Source organism: Xenopus laevis, chromosome 5L (genome assembly GCF_017654675.1).
Source record: "Xenopus laevis strain J_2021 chromosome 5L, Xenopus_laevis_v10.1, whole genome shotgun sequence".
NCBI lineage: Eukaryota > Metazoa > Chordata > Amphibia > Anura > Pipidae > Xenopus > Xenopus laevis.
The window spans coordinates 109,257,121-109,278,238 of NC_054379.1; the positions used below are offsets into that span (position 1 = coordinate 109,257,121).

General features: G+C 38.3%; 1 protein-coding gene across 1 annotated transcript in view; it reads right to left on the reverse strand.

Annotated features, from left to right (window-relative positions):
* Positions 1-17,779, reverse strand: part of LOC108716196 — an 81,056-nt gene extending 63,277 nt beyond the window's left edge. Inside the window, exons 1-13 of the mRNA XM_041563248.1 lie at positions 17,319-17,779; positions 16,116-16,241; positions 14,501-14,626; positions 13,257-13,367; positions 11,202-11,318; positions 10,546-10,659; positions 9,540-9,653; positions 8,947-9,060; positions 8,734-8,856; positions 8,079-8,203; positions 7,229-7,393; positions 5,984-6,148; positions 4,265-4,398 (exon numbers count right to left, since the gene is read on the reverse strand). Coding sequence (XP_041419182.1) covers positions 4,265-4,398; positions 5,984-6,148; positions 7,229-7,393; positions 8,079-8,203; positions 8,734-8,856; positions 8,947-9,060; positions 9,540-9,653; positions 10,546-10,659; positions 11,202-11,318; positions 13,257-13,367; positions 14,501-14,626; positions 16,116-16,191 — 1,484 coding nt within the window. The 5' untranslated portion in view covers positions 16,192-16,241; positions 17,319-17,779. The remainder of the gene's footprint in view (positions 1-4,264; positions 4,399-5,983; positions 6,149-7,228; positions 7,394-8,078; positions 8,204-8,733; positions 8,857-8,946; positions 9,061-9,539; positions 9,654-10,545; positions 10,660-11,201; positions 11,319-13,256; positions 13,368-14,500; positions 14,627-16,115; positions 16,242-17,318) is intronic.
* Between the last annotated feature and the right edge of the window lie 3,339 nt (positions 17,780-21,118).

A 21,118-nucleotide genomic window follows, 5' to 3' on the forward strand; every position in this document is an offset into this window, starting at 1 on the left:
GTCATCGGGCAGAGTCAGATTTATGCCATATAATAGTCGGTCCTTTCGTTCTGGAAGGGATACATCAAGACAGGACAGTTGGAAAGCAGGCCAATCAGGCTTCTTTCGTCTTCCCAAGAATAAGGCAGGAGATAATACCCGCAAACAGTCATGAAGGTGGTGCAACCCAGGGGCCTGCTCTAGGAGGGAGAATACAATCCTTTCAGGCCGCCTGGGAACGATCCATAGAAGACAGATGGGTTCTAGGGATTGTAAAACTAGGCTACAGTCTAGAATTCAATTCCGGCCCGCCGGTTCAGGGTTTTCTCACATCCCCATTACCAACAGACCTGACAAAAAGGGCTGCCTTATGGGCTTGTCTGGCCAAGTTAGAGGAACAACAAGTTATATGTCACATTCCATTGGACCAAAAAGGAACAGGGGTCTACTCTCGCTTCTTCATAGTCCGAAAGTCCTCAGGCTCTTGGAGACCAATACTAGATCTGGCAAGGATCAACAAGGTATTGAAAGTCCAACATTTCAAGATGGAATCCATCGAATCGGTAAAATCGTCCATTTCTCCAGGGGCTTGGATGTGCACCATGGATATCAAGGATGCCTATCATCACATTCCTATAGCAGAAGCACACCAAAAGTTTCTTCGCTTTGCAATTGGAGACCATCATTTCCAATACAGGTGTCTACCCTTTGGTCTGGCAACTGCCCCAAGGGTATTCTCAAAGGTTCTAGTCTCCTTGGTGGCTTATCTAAGATGGAAAAAGATACGCTTATTCCATTACCTGGACGACCTGATTCTAGTAGCCTCATCAAGAGAGCAGGCAATCAGACAAAGAGATTTATGTCTGGAGACATTGACAGCCCATGGTTGGCTAATCAATGCAACGAAAAGTCATCTCATTCCATCCCAGAGGATCACTTATCTGGGAGCCATAATAGACACAGTGTCAGGGAAACTGACATTATCAGAGGGGAGGCAAATGTCTCTCTCGACAGCAGTCAAACGATTATTGACAACACCAGAAGATCTGGCATTAGTATTCCTAAAGATCTTGGGCATGATGGCTTCCACGATCGGACTTGTACCATGGGCCCATTGGAGAATGAGGCCGCTCAAAATGTCGTTCCTACAACAATGGGATGGGGAATCTCAACATCAGATAATACAGATATCGTCACAGTTAAGAACATCTCTTCTTTGGTGGGGAGAACAAACACACCTAAACAAGGGCACCGAGTTGTTCCCAGAACCATGGTTAATAATGTCCACAGATGCCTCAGGGCTAGGATGGGGAGCAGAGCTAGGATCCAGAGTAGCTCAAGATCGCTGGCAGTACCCATTACCAGACGTCACATCAAACATACTGGAGCTAAGGGCAATACGACAAGCCTGCCTCTTCTTTCAGGAACAATTAAGAGGTACACGATTAAAAATAAAATCAGACAACATCACAGCCGTAGCCTTTCTAAGAAGGCAGGGGGGCACAAGAAGCCTGGATCTTTTAGAAGAAGTACAGCCCATCTTTCAATGGGCAGAAGACTTCTTAGTGGATTTTACAGCAGTGTATGTTCCAGGCAAATTAAACAAAGTGGCAGACCTGCTAAGCAGAAAGTTTGCAGAAAGGCACGAGTGGTCTCTAAGCCAAGAAATATTCAGGTCATTGGTACAGAGATGGGGACAACCATCGATCGACCTGATGGCATCATCCAACAACACCAAGTGTCCTCGGTTTTTCTCATGGATTCAGGATCCGAAAGCACTGGCAGTGGATGCTCTGACACAGTCATGGAGATTCCATTTAGGTTACATATTTCCTCCTCTTCCTCTGATTCCGAAAGTGATACAGAAGATAAGAGAGGATCAGGTAGATGTGATCTGCATCACTCCAGCATGGCCACGAAGGCCTTGGTTTACAGACCTAATCCATCTGTCAATAGACCAACCATGGAGGCTTCCAACATCAGACCACATGTTGACCCAGGGTCCATACGTACACCCAGATCCAGGATCCCTGGCTCTGACGGCATGGAGGCTGAGAGGCAAGGTTTAGAAAACCATGGACTTTCCAACAGAGTTATTCACACCCTATTGCAATCCAGGAAACCGTCGACCAGTAATAGATATGCCAAAGTGTGGGAAAGGTTTAGAGTCCATTCCAACATAGGGTCCACAGAATCAATCTCAGCATCTAATATATTGGAGTTTCTTCAATCAGGTCTCGATAGAGGCCTGAGCGTAAGTACACTGAAAACACAAGTTTCGGCAATATCCGCAATATCAAACACTACATGGGCTAACCATCCTTTAATTGTACGCTTCTTTAAAGCAGCCATAAGAATTCTTCCGGCAAGACGGTCCACCTGCCCAAGTTGGGACTTATCTTTAGTACTACGCATGCTATCTTCAGGTCCATTTTCATTCAACAATCAGATGTCACTTTGGGATCTAACTCTCAAAGTAGTATTTTTGGTGGCCATCACCTCAGCCAAGAGGGTAGGAGAACTGCAGGCCATCATATTCAATGATCATAGCCCAACTATCTTTCCAGACAGATTGGTGTTGAAATTTTGTCCTTCGTTCAAGCCTAAGGTGGTTTCTCCATTCCACTTAAAGGATGAAATTGTAGTCCCTACATTCGCACATCAAGATTCGGATCCAGAATTGAAAGAATTAGATGTAGCGGAACATGTTAAGATGTATTGCGAAGCAACTAGAGCAATCAGAAAATCAGACAAGCTTTTTATCTTGCCTGGGGGGGCAAGAAAAGGCGAAGCTGCTGCAACTCCCACAATCTCGAGATGGATATGTACGGTAATAAAGAAAGCCTACTTTCAAGCAAACCAGAGTATACCAAGTAAGATCAAAGCGCACTCAACCAGAGGTCAGGCAGCATCTTGGGCAGCAGAAGCAGGCATCTCTTTGGAAGTAATTTGCAAATCAGCATCCTGGTCTTCTCCGAGCACTTTCATTTCTCACTACAAGCTGGACGTCAGATCTTCAGAACATGCACAATTTGGTTCCAGCATTCTGAAATCGGCCAGTTCTATTAAATAATATCTTTGCAATCTTGACTTAAAGTCTCTTTGTCCCACCCAATGACGGACTGCTTTGTAAGTCCCGAAAGGTGTGGACATGGAGAGGGCCAGGGAAAAGGGAAGATTCTATCATACTTACCGTGATCTTCCTTTCCCTGGTCCTCTCCATGTCCAGTTTCCCTCCCTTGGATTTTATTAGATCAATTTAACTTTGTACAAGACACCAGGGGAAGGGCGACCGCCTAATTTATTAGTTAGGGGGTTGGGTTCTTAATGAGGAGAGGGAGGGGCTATCCCGAAAGGTGTGGACATGGAGAGGACCAGGGAAAGGAAGATCACGGTAAGTATGATAGAATCTTCCCTTTTCTTCTCTCAAGAGATGCCCTTGCATCTGCTAAACACTTCTAATAGTGGATAAGGCATCCAAGAGTATATTTTATTGGTGTCTTGTATTTTCACAGATCATTTCCTCTGGAGTAAAATTCTTGCAATCTGCTTTCATTTGGTTTGAATGGCAAACACCTGATTCAACTGGCATACATTTATGGCATTTTTTTGAGCATTTTGTCCCCTGCCAATGGAGCAACAAAAGCCTGGGCGAAAAATCACTTATAATCACACTGTGTACCATTACCTTAAGCATCTCATTTCAAACGGATAGTATGCAAGCTTGTCCATTTTTCAAAACAACCACTTTCCACACCCTTTATCAGCTTAGTCCTGCTTCTCTGTGCTTAATTCATCACTTCACTTTATATGAGAGTAATTTGTGGCTATTTACTATAAATATTAGGAAATCCACTATTTTGGATTTGGCCGAACCCCGAATCATTCGCAAAAGATTCGGCCGAATACCGAACCAAATCCTAATTTGCATATGCAAATTAAGGGTGTGAAGGAGATTTTTTTTTTCCTTGTTTTGTGACAAAAAGTCATTTGATTTCCCTCCCGCCCCTAATTTACATATGCAAATTAGTATTCGGATTCGGTTCAGCTGGGCAGAAGGATTCGGCCGAATCCTGCTGAAAAAGGCAGAATCCCGAACTGAATCCTGGATTCGGTGCATCCTTAATAATATATTATATTATTAATGGTTTATATTATAGTCTAGTATTTGATCTACTTAAGTAGAATTGTTTTATTAAGTACTCACTACAGTAAAAAGTAATATTATAGTGTTTTCCTATAAATTTCACTGCATTTGCAACATCTATATCATAGAACAAAATACCTCAAATATCCCATTTTTGGAAGATAGTTTGTAGGTAGTTCATCATATCTCCAGTTCATTCCTCCATCATCAAAGCGCATTAGGCAGAAAGAATATACTCCATTGGTGACTAACACAGCCTGATATGTATTAGACTGTAAAAAAAACAGCATAGTTTTAAGAAGACATATAAGCCTTGATCAATGTGAATTTGCTTTTTTTTTTTTTTTGCAAAGATGAATTAAAATGTACAGTTTAAATATTTTAGCTCCTTTAAAATAATATAAACTAATAGCACATCCAGTGTCGGACTGACCCACCGGGATACCAGGAAAACTCCCGGTGGGCCCAGGTGTTTGGGGGCCCTTGTGCTGCTAAAGATTTGGCCTATCTAATGGCCATTTCCTATTTCTTTGAGAATAAAGAGGCTAAATAGCTGGAATAATACATTATAGTACGGTATGTAAAAATAGAGATTAGGAGAATAGAGGTGAGTGAGGAGAATAAAAATAATAGTACTGAGAGTGGGCCCCTGGTCTATGGTTCTTTGGTGGGCCCCTGGTCCAAGGTTTTGGGGTGGGCCCCTGGTGTCCCAGTCCGACACTATGCACATCTTAATCATTGTTAATGTACTTTGAGTTGATTTGGTGAGTGGAAGAGCTCCACTTTGCTCCTTCATTCATGGAATCAGTAAAAAATATACACTGTAAAAATTAAAGCAATTCTGTATTGCGCGTCAATACCTGGGAGGCTATGCTCCATTGCTTTCATTCTCTTCACACTGAATTGCTAATGACATCCAGTCTCCCAATAAACCCCCAAAAAGAACATATGTTGTGAATAGTGGACTACAATGGTGTAGATTTATCATGTGGTGTAAAAAATGGCAGGATAATTCGCCACACGTATAAAATAGTATAATATAGTGTAAAAAAATGGTCTAATTCTTTTACACTTTGTGACTTCCGCCAGAACTTAATTTCAAAGGTCTGAAGCAATCTAAAGTAACGGAGGAAAATCTGGAATTCTCATGGCATAAAATAAAACACACCTTGATACATTTGCCATTTATTTGATACAGCTTTTTACAAATTTGTACACATATTCATTATGTTGTGTAAAACAAAATTCACAAAAAAAATGTGTAAAAAACTGTGTCAGATAAATGGTGAATGTATATTTTAATAAATATTTATAATAATTTAATACGTTTAATAAATAGAGTATACCCCTAAATGTAGCAGGGACAGACTGGACTGTTACTATTCCAGAGAATCTCACAATAGGCCTAGGCCCCAGTGGGCTCCTCTGTAAAATAATCCCCCTCAATTCTTTACATACTCCCATATGTAATAAAAGGCACTAAGTTTGCCCAATAGTGGAAACTCGTACCAACCAATAAGATGATTGCTTTTAAACACGTGATCAGTAAAATCTACCTGCTGATTGGTTGCTATGTGTTACTGCTCCTGGGCAAACGTAGTGCCTTTTATTACATAACCCCTTATATATAATATATATACCAGAGACACACCAATAAATCTTACAATATTCTAGTAAGGTCTGAACTCAGAACAGCTCAGTTCGGAAGTCCTGACAGTTTTTAGAACCTGAACAGAACAGATATACATAGCTGGGAACTTTAGTAGAATGGAAGTGAACCAGTATTCACAGAACTATATCTATGTCCCCAATGTATTTTTCGGAAGGAAAACATTTTTATACTGTATGAAAACTTACTTGGTCTGGTTTAAAGTAGTAAGCTGGAAAAGGCAGAACCTGCTCCCACGTGATTTTGATTGCCCAGAGGACTGTAATATTCAGAGTGAAATATTTGTGTATCTCATTCTCAAGTTGTATTTTAAACGGAATATTGGAATTTGGTGACATTTGGAAGTCATACGTCTAGGAGAAAAAGAGTGAATAATATTAAAATAGCAATGTTTTTCTACTGCATACAAAACTTTTAGCAGTTTTTCCATGGCGCATTTGTCTATAAATCATATGGCACTATGTACATGCAAAGAAGGCATCAAGGTGACAGATCCATCTGCTCTGGGTTCCATCAACCTGAAGGTTCAGAAGAGCCTTAGTACTGCTGCCTAGTTTTACTTTCTAGCAATTGTAATTAATCCAATATCCAGTGAATAACCAGTGGGAAAAAGATTTGAGTAGTCAGTAAGACCCTCAGAAGGCTTGTGTATGATTGACTATAAAATCTACCTGTGTCTTTCACTGAAATATCTTAAATCCGTTGAAATATTATCAGTGCAACATACATTTACACAGATATACATGCCAAACTCACTCATTTATTTTTTTTTATTTTGCTGATCTTGAAGTAAAGGAGCTCCTGACTAGTGATGAGCAGGTTGACTTGAATCGTGTGGAACCCATGCATTTGGGTGAGATTGGGCCAAGAAGGTGAGCACAGATGTGGGTTCAAATAGGTGGTGGCTCAAACTTCAAATCATGCCATCTTTGGTGATGTCATAGTGCTTATCCCTCCCATGTAAGTTGATCTCACCCATAAATAAGTCATCAGAGGGGAGTTGTGATAGGTTTGTGACATAGTGTACAGTACAAAAGGACTTTGGGCTAAATTGGATGTGGAATGGGAAGTAGAGGGTAATGGTGAATTTTGTGATAAAAAATATCTGACCCTTCTATCACTACCCTTGTCCCCATGTTAGTCCAAAGTGGGAGCTGTCACAAAACATCTGAAAATATGATGTTTAGAAAAACTGTACCAGAAATCTATAGATGATAATGAAAATGCCTTTGTTCACTTTCCTAGATCATGCTGCCTCCTTATAAACAACTGGGAGTTACATGTACAGTATGTTAGAACATATTTGTACTGGTGTATTATATATAGCCACATGTACAAGAATTAATCTGTTACTGTTAATTTATATTTGTTCCTTCATTTAAAGTAGCCTGTAGAACAAATCCCATAGAATATTCCATTTCATTGTTTTTTACCTGATAATATAATTCCCCTGATTGACGCATATCAGCATCTGCCCAAAAAACAGCAATCATGGGAGGCAAGTAGGCATTATATTTATTAAAACTACTGGGATAGTTGAATGTGTACATGGGTTCATAGAAAACACGCTGAAACATTATGACCCCATCATCTGTGAACTGCAAAAAAAAAGAAACAGTTAAAAATAGTTTGGTTGTACATTAAATAAAACACTTAACTTCTACAAATACATCGGTTGTCACTGATTTTTTTTTTTTTTTTGCTTATAAAATCCGGTAAAACGTATTAAAAATCAAACTGGGAAAGTTACCTGCAAGATTCCCAGTAATTCCATCTACAGCATTTATAGGCCAATTTGAATTAATCAAATCAATAGTTAATATTGTCTGAGCCTACCAGGGATACAATATCTCAGACTCCCCCCAAAAAACATAGCTGGTCTGAGATACTGAGAGAATTTGTTTGAATTTAAGTGCATGCATACTTTCATAGCCAATCATTCTGATTTAGAATTATTTGCTCTGATATAATAAAATTTGTTTGAATTTATTATTAGCAATAACAAAATCCTTATGAATCCACTTAGCATAAAACCACTAATAAGAATTAATGGGACTAATTTACCAAGATAGGTGCCAAATAGCGCAGATGCAGTTGCCAGTAGCAACCAGTTAAGTCTTTGCTTTCATTTTCTAATTTCTAGTAGACTGTTCATAATTTAGTGCCATTGACATTCAGCACTAATGTTTCTAAATCATCCTCAAAGTTTCTCTTTTTTCATGTCAAGCTTATTTTTACACTCTTGTTGCTCTGCATTATGCACTTGTTACCAGGACTACTTACATATAAATTGCTGTAAAATGAGGAGCCAAATGGGAAGCGCATAGGAACATTGATTAATGGAGATGTATAGTCCTTTAACCGTTGGGTTATTCTAATATCCTCATTGTAGTTAAACAGGCGAATCTCTGGAACAACAGGAAACCGAGAGTTATGCTTGGGGTGAGGGGAAAGGGATCTCAGATTACTAAGGCAATGAAAGTAGGGAACAAGGATTGATTCTCGTGTCTCTGATACCAAAAACCTGATTCTTTACTCGAATGGTGAGTACTCTCTTTACCAGAACATAGCATATAGTAAATATAAGAAAACTGTATTGCTACTTTTTTTTTTTGTCTTTTTAATCACACACTAGCTGAACCAGTTGTCCTAAATTACATCAAAACTCCCAACAGTCATGGCCTTCCCTAAATTCTCTCTCAATTAAAACTCTCTCTCTCTCTCTCTCTCTCTCTCTCTCTCTCTCTCTCTCTCTCTCTCTCTCTCTCTCTCTCTCTCTCTCTCTCTCTCTCTCTCTCTATCTATCTATCTATCTATCTATCTATCTATAGATATATATATATATGTATATATATATATATATATATACTCATACCTTCTGATGCTGTTACAGTTTTGTTCTGGACAATAATACAGTAAATTAAGCAGTTTATATTACCTCTGCAGGTAAATCCATCGCCCCTGTATCCATCTTTACATGCACATGTATACGATCCTGCAATGTTTGTACAGTTAGCATTGGCATTGCACTTATGAAGCTGGCTTGCACACTCATCCACATCTGAAAAACAGAATACATACGTTAAGCACTAGCTGTCCAACCTATAATTTATAGTAATAAAATACACACCCTTATATTATAAATGTGTACCAATATCGCAGATTGTTCCATTCCAAGCCACCAGACAACGACAATTAAAGCCATTGACTCTGTCAATACAAATTCCACCATTTTGGCATGGGGTATTAATGCAGTCATCAATATCTGTAATAAAAAGGCAGTATTTTTAAAAATCAGTTAGAGGATAGTACATAATGATGTTCATATAGCCTACCACTTCAAAAAAAAAAGGTCTGCAAACTTTTTCAAATGTTTAGTTAGTACATTTCTTGTATACTTGAATTCTATAAAGGCAAGTCGCTTCAGCAGTAAGGATGTGCTAATAAAGATACATTATAGTGTAATACTGTTGGTTAGTTAAAAGGGTTATCCACATGTCCTTTGCATTTTCTATGGGGTGCCATTTGTATACAGTTTATTCCATGGTCATAAAATGTTCTCAGCACAGATATCATCTTTGTAGTGAGCAGTTTTGCAGTACACAATAATGTGAGTACAAATATTTTTATATGTCACCGGGAGGGCAGGAGACAGATGGCATATTGGCTTCCATGGTCATCGCTCTAGTTTGTAAGTCATTCAGAATGTGTAAGCTAGGAACACCAGGGGTTCTGATTACTCACCAACTTCACAGAATCTTCCTGTGTAACCATGGTTACAAGTACAGTTAAACGCATTGGCCAAATCATTGCAGGTAGCTCCATTTTGGCAAGGGTTACTTTGACACTCATTTATTTCTAAGAATAGGAGGAAATATAGGAAAGTTATTTGATTGCATATGCACATGATGCACTAAAGAAGATATTGTGAAAATCCAGAGCTTTGCCAGGAGGATTTAATCTAGTCACAGGCCTGCTATTCACAGCTGGAGGTAGAAGAGACTCACATTACATACAAAATTTCCTTCCATCTCCCTTATGCTTCATGCAAGCTCCCTTCTTGTAGTAGCACCCCTACAGTATGTATGCCCATAGCAGACAATCAGAACTTTGCTTTCTAACTTGCAGTAGTTTGACTGAAATTAATTGCTGATTGGTTGGTTCGAGTAATTGGCAACTATGCAATTTAGACCCTAGCTTTACAAGTTAGCCTTTTAGTATCATAAATTTTAGAACAAATAGATTTGTATATAAAAAAAAAAAAAGTTGCTTTCTTTCTGTAAACTGTGGAATAACTGCTTCATGAAAAAGACAGTGCTTCTTGTGTTTGAGAAATGTTTGTGTGCCTACATGTGTGAGAGGCTCGATTCATCCTTCCTTACATTCTTGTGTTTAATTATATTAGTGTTATTTCAAAGATATCGAACACTAAAAAAGTCTATACTGAGATAGCACTGAGAATTCAAAAAAGAATGTGATAATGTATCATAACTACCATTTAAACTAAAACATAATGTAACAATAAATGGGTGTTATGCAAAAAAAAAAAAAAAAAGATGACATTTTGTTGCAATCCAGTAAGCCATTGCAAAATAATAGTTACCTGAACTGGCAATGAAATAGTAGTTCCATGATCTGGCCTAGTATAGTTAGTCATGAAGGGAAAGAACTGAATGGTTGCCAGTGTAATGTGGCAAATTTCATGCACATAACCCCTTGTATACCAAAGGTCACAACATTTTCCTCTTACCTTGACTACAGTTTAAACCACTATACCCAGGTTGGCAGAAGCAGGTGTAACTTCCATCGGTATTGAAACATGACCCACCATTTTTACATGGAAGGTAAAGACATTCATCTACATCTGAAACATGAAAATATGTTCAGATGTAAAAGACACGCACAGGTCAGTGTAACACTAACAATGCCACAGACAAAATAAAAAATTGAAATGTTATATAAATATCACAGTTAATAGACTCCTGTAAAAAACTTCGCTTTTCCTTCCTTGGCCTGATTATGGGTTTCATGACCACCTACTGCTGTACATATCCCTGGATGATCGTTTTCTTTGCGTCATGATGTTCTGGGACATAATTACCCTGACCCCTCACAGTGAGCTTCCTCTTACTTCTGTGTCAGATTTTATTGTAAGTAGAAGACTCACTTGTGATCCAGAATGCTGTAGTTAACACTTGAAAGCTAGAATGCACTAGCAATGCACCATGAACAGATGAAGGTGTATGGCAGTCACTGGAACACCAGGATGTGATTTAACTGTAGATAATGTGCATTTTTATATGTCAGGGAAGTATGTTTGGATTTCTTGTATGCGTTTCAATGTATTCTGAGCAGCCAAATGGTCAAACATTGGTTTTCTAGACCGTGCTTATTTTATTGTGTTACCTTGTGTACAAGTTGCTCCTGACCAGCCTTTTCGACACTGACAGTTATAGGAGCCGTCTGTGTTCTCGCAGGTACTCTTTGAGCTGCATGCATTAGATCCTGCACATTCATTAACATCTAAATAAAAAAATATATGAAATTTTTAAAACACCATTTATGGTTACAAAAATTGTTATCCAATCAAAGGGCCAGTGACACCTATAAATCAAAATGCCTTCAATGTGTGTAACAGAAGGCCAGATTCAATTCAATGACAAAAAAATATCTTATAATCCCTATAATTTCCCTTCACATCAGCAGTGGCGTAACTAGATGTTACTGGGCCCCACAACAAACTCAGTTTGGGACCCCAAAACATTGGTAACTTGACCTATTGTACCATGATATGAGTTGCCATTCAGTATACAATTATGGATGGGCAATGCCACCTATTAAACAGCTCGCACAACCGGAGACCTACATTTGATTTTTTTCCCATGCCACTCTTCAGACTACAATTCCATTTAAAACTCAACACCCGCTCTCTGTTCTCCAGCTCACTCATCTTACATCTTGCACAGTGGAAAGACAGTACCACAGTGAAATCCACTTCTCAAATGTATCAGATACTTAGAACTACAATTGTTTGTAGAGAAAACAGACAAGACTTTAGCTAAATAGCCCAATATGCCCTTACAAACGACAACACATGACATACTTCAACTTCATAAACATACCAAGCTACTGCTAACCTTCTTATTTAACACCTTTTAAATTATATAGAATAGGCATTCAGGCTGTAGACACCTGTTTAAGGTGCCATACAACTGCCACAAATCTGGAACATTGTCTCTGGACCTGCCCAGTTATAAAACAATTTTGGACACGCTTATAGGACCCAACTTACCGGGAAGACACTGCAAATGTAAGAAAAAATCTGGTTGCTAGAGTCCAAAATACCCTAGCAACCATGCAGTGATTTGAATAAGAGACTGGAATATGAATAGGAGAGGGCCTGAATAAAAAGTAATAAAAAGTAGCAATAACAACTCCCATCTATGTCATGGCCCTACCCCCTGATGTCACTGCCCCACCCCCCTGCCCGGTCTCCATCGTTTCAAAAGGTGGCAACTCTACTTACAAAGCATTTGTTTTTTAGATCAGTCAGTGACCCCCATTTGAAAGCTGGAATGAGTCAGAAGAAAAAAGCCAAATAATTTTAAAAAATGATTAAAAAGTTGCTTAGAATGGACCATTCCATACTAAAAGTTAACTTAAAGGTGAACCACCCCTTTAATAGATCACACCAGAACCCCTATATCTAGAAAGAGTAGTATTTTTTTCATTGTTAATCTTGCATCTTGATAGTAATGTTGCTGCTGATTTGATATCCTGTTTTACTTTGACCTCACCTTGCTTACCTATTAATGAAAACTTTAGAACAGGACATTTATGTATATATTTAAGCAATGCAGAAGAATGGCACACACAGGACTTGCTGAATCAATCTTCCAAAGGTCTATTTGCTTAACGTTTCGGTCAGTATATATATATATATATATAATACACAAAAGCCATGAATATCCTGTAAATTATATTCTTATAAACGGTGAGTTCTGATGTCATCAGTTATAAACAGTGAGTTCTGATGTCATTTCTGTCACATGACTCACTTAAATTTGTGTATTATAATAAATAAAGTACCCCCAGTTGCAAAATATGAGGATATTAGAAGTTACCTCGGAGTTCCATGACCTGTATAAAAAGCACTCGGCCTTCGGCCTCGTGTTTTTATATGGTCATGTAACTCCTCGGTAACTTATAATATCCTTATATTTTACAAGAGGGGGTACTTTATTCACTATATATTTGGGGGGAAAAAATCCATAAATATCATAGTAAATGGTGAGTCCAAATTCAATTTTCGGTCCTTTTATACTTTTTAGATATGAAGCGTGTATTTTCCAAGGCTTTTTAGAACTAACATTTGCACATAATGAAGACAGTTCTATAATCAGGCTTCCCAAGTTATAGTGAAACAAGTTATCTTTAAACTGACTCTTGTTCATGTATTACCTTTGTCACAGTTTGTTCCACTCCATCCCATGCTGCAGCTGCATGTATAACCATACAAACCATTTTGGCACAGGCCATTTTTGCAGGGAGTGTTTTGACAGTGGTTAATAGCTGCAGTAAAAAGAGGAAGATTAAAATAAGACCTCTTACTTTAGTTGGGTTTACTTATAGTAGAATTAAAGCTTAACTAAAGATGTAGGCTAGAAATGTTGCACATTAGGTATTTGGCTTCTATACCAGCCCAAAGGCAACCAATATAAGGCTGATTGGTAATTAATACAGATAATTAGGGATGTAGCGAACTGCCGTTTATGTGTTCGCGAACGCCGTTCGCGAACACCGGCAAAAAATGCGAACAGTTCGCGAACAGTTCGCGAACTTCGAACACCCGCAAAATCGTTCGATTCGAACGATCGAAGGATTTTAATCGTTCGATCGAACGATTTTCATTCGAATCGAACGATCGAAGCCATTCTATCGAATGATTTCATTCAATCGAATGGCTTCGATCGTTCGATTCGAACGAAAATCCTTCGATTTTAGCGGTCGAAGGAATCGAATGGTCGAATGGTCGAACGATTTTTGTTCGAATCGAACGCGAACTCATATTGGCGAACGTCGCGCGACGTTCGCGAACATTCGGCGGACGCGAACAGTCGAAGTTCGCGCGAACTAGTTCGCCGGCGAACAGTTCGCTACATCCCTACAGATAATTACTACATGGCAGCTCAGAAATCAGTGCAACTAGCATCAGAATTTAATAATCAGCCTTGTAGCGTCAGCTTATATTACAGTCCAACCTCATATTCTGTTTGTGCTAATTTGTGACAGCCCCTAAGCTTAGCTTCTCAACAGCTGTTCAGAGCTCACTGAGCATGTGGGAGTTGCAGATACTTTCCAAGTTTGAAGTCCTGGATCATTGCTGCTATTGACAAGATTAAACTTTAGGCTGATGCAATAAGTTCAATATATAAAATATGGCATTTTCACTATTCATTTTTATGGGTTTAGTTCTTCTTTAAATCAAATTATTTATGCTTATGGGAGTCAGCCTCCCTAACCAATACATTGTGTCATAGGGTAAAATATTTCCCATTCATCATCAAAGCGACTACTGGCAGAGAAGGGCAGCACAGGGATAACAATGCCCCAAGCCATTAGATTTTATCTAACATAGTCTTAAAAAATAACTATTTAAATAAATGAACTTTAGAATTTTCATACATGTTTACATCTTCTCTTACCAACACAATTCTGTGGATTACTAATGTTTTTCTCATAACCGTCTTGGCATGAGCAGCTGAAAGAACCAAAAGTGTTTGAGCAGAGTTGCTGGCAGTTGCTTTGCTTCAGTGCACACTCATCGATATCTGTAATGAGCAGAATTTGTTGATATTGCAATCATACCAAGCTACTGTATAGTATGTATATATGCAATTAAAGTACAGGATACAGTTGGAATCCAGTGGTAAGACTAGATAAATTCAGAGAAGGGACAAGAACAGAAAACTGGAATTCAGAACTAGAATCTAGAAATCAATTAACAGCATTCATGATTTCCATTTAAAGCACATAATAGACATTTACTGAATGACTATACTTAAAGGAGAAGGAAAGGTTAAAACTATGTAAGCCTTATCAGAAAGGTCTAATTAAATATACAAGTAAACCCTCAAATTAGTGCTGCTCTGAGTCCCCTGTCAAAAGAAACACTGCATTTCTTTCCTTCTATTGTGCAAACGTGGGCTTCTGTATCAGACTTCCTGTTTTCAGCTTAAACCTCCAGGGCTAGGGCTTGAGCATGCTCAGTTTGCTCCTCATCCCCTCCCTTCACCCCTCCCTGCTGTAATCTGAGCCCAGAGCTATGAGTGAGCAGGGAGAGACTAAGGCAGGACATGATGTCACACCAAGCTAATATAGAGCTTTTTACTCAGGTATGGTAAAACATTATATTGAATAAATATGGTATTCTAACTTACACTATTGCACCTAAACTATTGGCAATAACATGCCTCCATAGCTTTCCTTCTCCTTTAATGTTTTGGGAAGCATTATTAGTATGTGCAACATCTACTTGCATAACCCCAAGGACAATTTGGCTCTTCAGTCTATAGTTTATTCCATGAAATTGGAAGTATCAGGAGCAAACCGTAGCCCCTTTCTCAGAGTAGTTTATAATGCACCACTGGGTCATAATGTGCCAATAAAGACTGCTTTGTGAGCATTTCTTTCTATTATTGGGACTCCATATTCTGATCAATCATACCACTTTGCTAGTAAATAAAAAGTGTGCAAGAGAGTACTGTATTTTATGGGCTCTATCATTAAATCCATTATGTTACACAAATATATATTTTAGTATCATATTAAATATTCCATTATTTTATTTTTATTAAATTATTTAATTTTAACTCAATTGTCAACCTGGTGGTATTTGTGGTTTGCTTTAAGCTGTTGTTTAAGAAAAAAAAGCTACAAGCATAGCATATGTGCAATGTATTACTCCTTTCCTTAGTAACTGCAAACTCTTGAGGTAGAAACATTTGACATATGATTTTACATAACAAAAGTACTTAATTCCATTAACCTGTATTGATTAAATATGTATGCATTTTATGTTTGTCTCCTGTTCTGCAAAACTAAATATATAGAACATAAAAAAGATCTTAAAGCAAGCAAGTTTTAATGCATTGAACTGATAAAGCTGTTTTTTGTATAGTCTAAAATATTTCACTCACAGTGGAATATGTATGCTTATACTGTAGTCTCTCTTTGAACTCATAATACAAAAAAAATTCAAAAAACAAGCACATGCAGTAGAGTGTTTTTAAATCTATGCTGGATACATATGTGACTTACCTGTGCACATCATCTGAGATTGGTCCAGACCAAAACCATTATTGCACATGCAGATGGGATTGGAGGTACCAGACATAATGGTGCAGTAGCCATTGAGACAAGGCCGGCTACAGACTACAGTAGATGCTGAAAGAATATAGTAATAATGAGATGTGGTTGTCATTGTGTCTCTACAATATTGACTTTTTCATAAAAACGATTCAAGTTTCTCATAAGAAACTTGACTGCTACACACACTGAAAAGCAAGAAGTATATTTTTTCTAAATAAGGTTTACCCATTGCAAAGTATGATACCTTTATTTGATGTGCAGACCAAAATAAGACAAAATAAGACTACACCCACTCATTTTTCTTAAGCTAAGGTTAAGACTTTTCTTTGCCCACTTTTGAAATGGCTCATGTATTAAACGCCTATGCAAAATCACAAAACCACCCAAATAAAAACTTGAAATGGTGTTTATATATTTACTGTCAAAATATATTATTGGAATTGAAAATTATCTTTAGAGGGTTTGACTTCTCAGCATAAAATAAAGCCCCGCATGACTTTAAAGTGGACCTGTCATCCAGACACAAAAATCTGTATAATAAAAGTACTTTTCAAATTAAACATGAGATCCAATTTCTATTTTTTATTAAAGCATTCATAGCTGTTGTAAGCTCATTTAAAAAGCTCAGCTGTCAATAAAATATTGTCTGTCCCTCCTCTATGCCAGTGGCATAGAGGCGGGGCAGACAATTACTTTCACTTTCCATTCAGCACTTCCTAGATGTCACTGCTCTCCACACATTCCCCCGTTCTCTTTACTGTTTAATTGTGTAGCCAGGGCATGGGGATGGACATCAGGTCCCCCATTCTGGTGCACAAACAAGATTCTGAGATGATACAAGACTTCTCTTAATAAAACTGTCCACAAAATGGCTGCTTCCTGCTTGCTATAATTATGAATTCCCAGACTGAAGGAAACAAGATCCAAATAATTTATATAGTGTAATTAAAGTTCATTTTGCTTGACTAATGTGATAAAATAGGATTTGGAATGTTTTTATTTGGGTGATGGGTCCCCTTTAATTAATGGGCAACATCTCAGCCAGAACTTGCAATACATTATGACAATGCACAATTCAATTGAGAGTGATTTAAACAGGTACTTAGTTTAATAATATCAAAAAGAATCAATGCAAATATATAGCATACTTACTTGTATTTCTGAGTGAAGTCTTGGCAGGGGTTGTTATGCTTGTGAAAATGTTCACTGTAGAAATTACTGGAGGCAGAACTGAAGAAACTGAAGTGTATTTTGCTGTTCCATTAGTAGTATTTTCTAGGGCAACCGTTGTGTTTATAGCACTTATAGGTTTCACAGATTGAACCAAAGTCACTGAAATGGTTGTTGCTGGACTGAGCAATCCCTCTACAGTTGAACTAAGTCCAGGTGCTATACTAGAAAAGGTTGTATTAGTATATCTTACTTCAGATGTAATATGAGGAGATGTAGGTATGTCATTTGCTGTACTTAAATTAGGCAGTTTACTTGAGCTCGTCACAGCAACTAAAGATAATGCCACATTTGAACTATTAATGGGAACTGATATCCCTAAAGTTGTGTGTAAATCTGCCGCTGCACTAGAGCTCAAGTCAGCAGTAGAAGTGCTATGAGCTGTGCTTAGATTAGGTAACGGACTCAAGATCACGGGGGAAGTGTTTTGAACATCTGTTGTGGTTATTTTAGGTGGCACACTTGTGCTGATGGGACCTGTGATGAGATTCGGTAATGCACTAGCGTTTATTGCAGTTGATGTTTTTTCCGTTATATTTGCCAGAGTGGATCTTGAATCAACTGGAGAAATATTTGTTGTTCTTAATTCAGGCAATGCACTGGCAATACTCATACCAGTAGTGCTTACTCCAGTAGGGATTAAATTTGTTGCTGTGGAGATGGCATCTGGAGCTGATATTGCTTTAGTTGTACTTTCTTCGTGTGATGGACTAGCAATGCTTATATCTGTAGCACTTACTGCAGAAGGGATTAAATGTGTTATTGAGAATGTACTATTGGGGACTGATATTGCATTAGTTGTACTTTCTTCACGTGATGGACTAACAATGCTTATATCTGTAGGACTTAGTTCAGTAAGGATTACATGTGTTATTGAGGAGATGCTATTAGGGGCTAATATTGCTTTAGTTGTACTTACTTCACGTGATGGACTAGCTATGCTTATATCTGTAGGGCTTACTGCAGTGGACACCAAATGTGTTGCTAAGGAGCTGCTATCAGGAGCAGATATAACTTGTATTGTGCTCAATTCAGGTGATGAATTTGCAATGCTTATATCTGTATGGCTTTCTCCAGTAGTTAATGAATGTGTAACTGAGGAGGTGTCATTAGGAACTGTAGTGCTCACTCCTGTGGGAATTAAATATGTTGCTGATGAGCTGCCGTCAGGAGCTGATATGAGTTTAGTTGTACTTCCTTCATGTAATGGACTAGCAATGCTTATACCTGTAGGGCTTTCTCCAGTAGAGATGAAAATTGTTGCTGTGGAGATGCCATCAATAGCTGATACAGGAACTGATATTGCTTTAGTTGTACTTTCTTCATGTGATGGACTAGAAATGCTTATATCTGTAGCACTTACTGCAGAAGGGATTAAATGTGTTATTGAGAATGTACTATTGGGGACTGATATTGCATTAGTTGTACTTTCTTCACGTGATGGACTTACAATGCTTATATCTGTAGGACTTAGTTCAGTAAGGATTACATGTGTTATTGAGGAGATGCTATTAGGGGCTGATATTGCTTTAGTTGTACTTACTTCACGTGATGGACTAGCTATGCTTATATCTGTAGGGCTTACTGCAGTGGACACCAAATGTGTTGCTAAGGAGCTGCTATCAGGAGCAGATATAACTTGTATTGTGCTCAATTCAGGTGATGAATTTGCAATGCTTATATCTGTATGGCTTTCTCCAGTAGTTAATGAATGTGTAACTGAGGAGGTGTCATTAGGAACTGTAGTGCTCACTCCTGTGGGAATTAAATATGTTGCTGATGAGCTGCCGTCAGGAGCTGATATGAGTTTAGTTGTACTTCCTTCATGTGATGGACTAGCAATGCCTATACCTGTAGGGCTTTCTCCAGTAGAGATGAAAATTGTTGCTGTGGAGATGCCATCAATAGCTGATACAGGAACTGATATTGCTTTTGTTGTAATTTCTTCAGGTGATGAAGTGGTAATGTTTATACCTGTAGAGCTTTCTGCAGTGGGGATTAAATGAGTAGCTAAGGAGCTGCCATCAGGAGTAGATATAACTTGTATTGTGCTTAATTCAGATGATGAACTTGCAATGCTTATACCTGTAGGGCTTTCTCTAGTAGTTAATGAATGTGTTACTGGGGAGATGTCATCAGGAACTGAAATAGCTTCATGTGATGGACTAGCAATGCTTATACCTGTAGGACTTTCTCCAGTGGAGATTAATTGTGTTGCTAAGAAGCTGCCATCAGGAGCAGATATAGCTTGTATTGTGCTTAATTCAGATGATGAACTTGCAATGCTTACCCCTGTATTGCTTTCTTCAGTAATTAATGAATGTGTTACTGGGGAGGTGTCATCAGGAACTGAAATAGCTTCATTTGTACTTACTGCAGATGATGAACTATCAATGCTTATAGCAGAATAGCTGATTTCAGTGTTCATTACAGGTGTTACTGTGGAGCTGCCATCAGAATCTGATATACCAATGTTTGTGCTTATGTCAGGCAATGAACTAGCATTGTTCATACCTATAGCACTTACTTCAGTAGAAAAATTATCAGTTATGTCATCGATGCTCCTTCCAGTGGTTAATAATAATTCAGGACTGCTTTCTGCTGGTATGGCGTTGGAGCTTACGTAAGCCAAAGAGATTTCATTTGTGGATGCTGTTACATATTCACTTCCTTCCACAGTGGATGCTGTTACATTTCCACTTCCTTCCAAAACAATGGACGCTGTTACATTTCCACTTCCTTCCGCAATGGGTGCTGTTACATATCCACTATCTTCTGTTGAGGCACTTTGGCTACTCAGTTCACTTGGGCTTTCACTGGAGTTGATTTCAGGAGAAGGTGATATTTCTGCAGCTGAAATTATGTCTGATGCACTTGTAGTCTCGTTGCACACAATATTGTAAAATTCTACATAAAGCATAAATTAGAAACATATTAAAGTGACCTGCCCTCAGTTTATTGGTTACAATTCATAAAAACATCATTTAAATATATGCACCAAAGACATGGAAGTGGAAATCAGAAAAGCCATAGCCAGATTCCCCAAACGAAAAAAAGAATGATAATGACAATAATTATAAAGTGATAAAAGGTGACATATTTGACTGTTCTTGGATGTAATTAAGAGATTGCACAAGCCGATACTTACACACTTATATGACAATTAGGCCTCATACATATGTAAAAAGGGTCAGACTGGCCCGTCAGAGCACTAGAGGTTCTCCCAGTGGCCCAGGCCTTAATAGCCCCCAGTCTAGGAGGATTGCCTTCAGCCTTCACGCTTGAGAAAGGGCACGAAAGGCCCGAAACATGTTGTGTGAATTGTAGTCCACAAATAAATTGAATCACAGCAGTTTGGCTTGAAGTGCTCTCCTTAATCATTGGATTTGAGATTACTTAAGGGATAGCGGTGCCCTGGATAAGGATTGATGCACTTGGACGTGAATTGGTTAAAGGCAGAGCATAAGAACACCCCTTTGGAAGTTGCAAGCCTTCACCATAAACCCTAATAATCTCTATAGCATTTGGCTCTGTCTACATGATCTAATTGGTGTGAGCATGAGCCCTGGAAATCAAATTCTCTGATTTTCATGAATGTCTTATCAACTGTCCATGATCTGTCCACTCTCTAACAAATAGTTATACATTGGAAGCCTCTGATGGGGAAAAAGTGGTCTGGATACATGCAAAAAACATTTGTCCACATCAACTGCAAAGCCTCT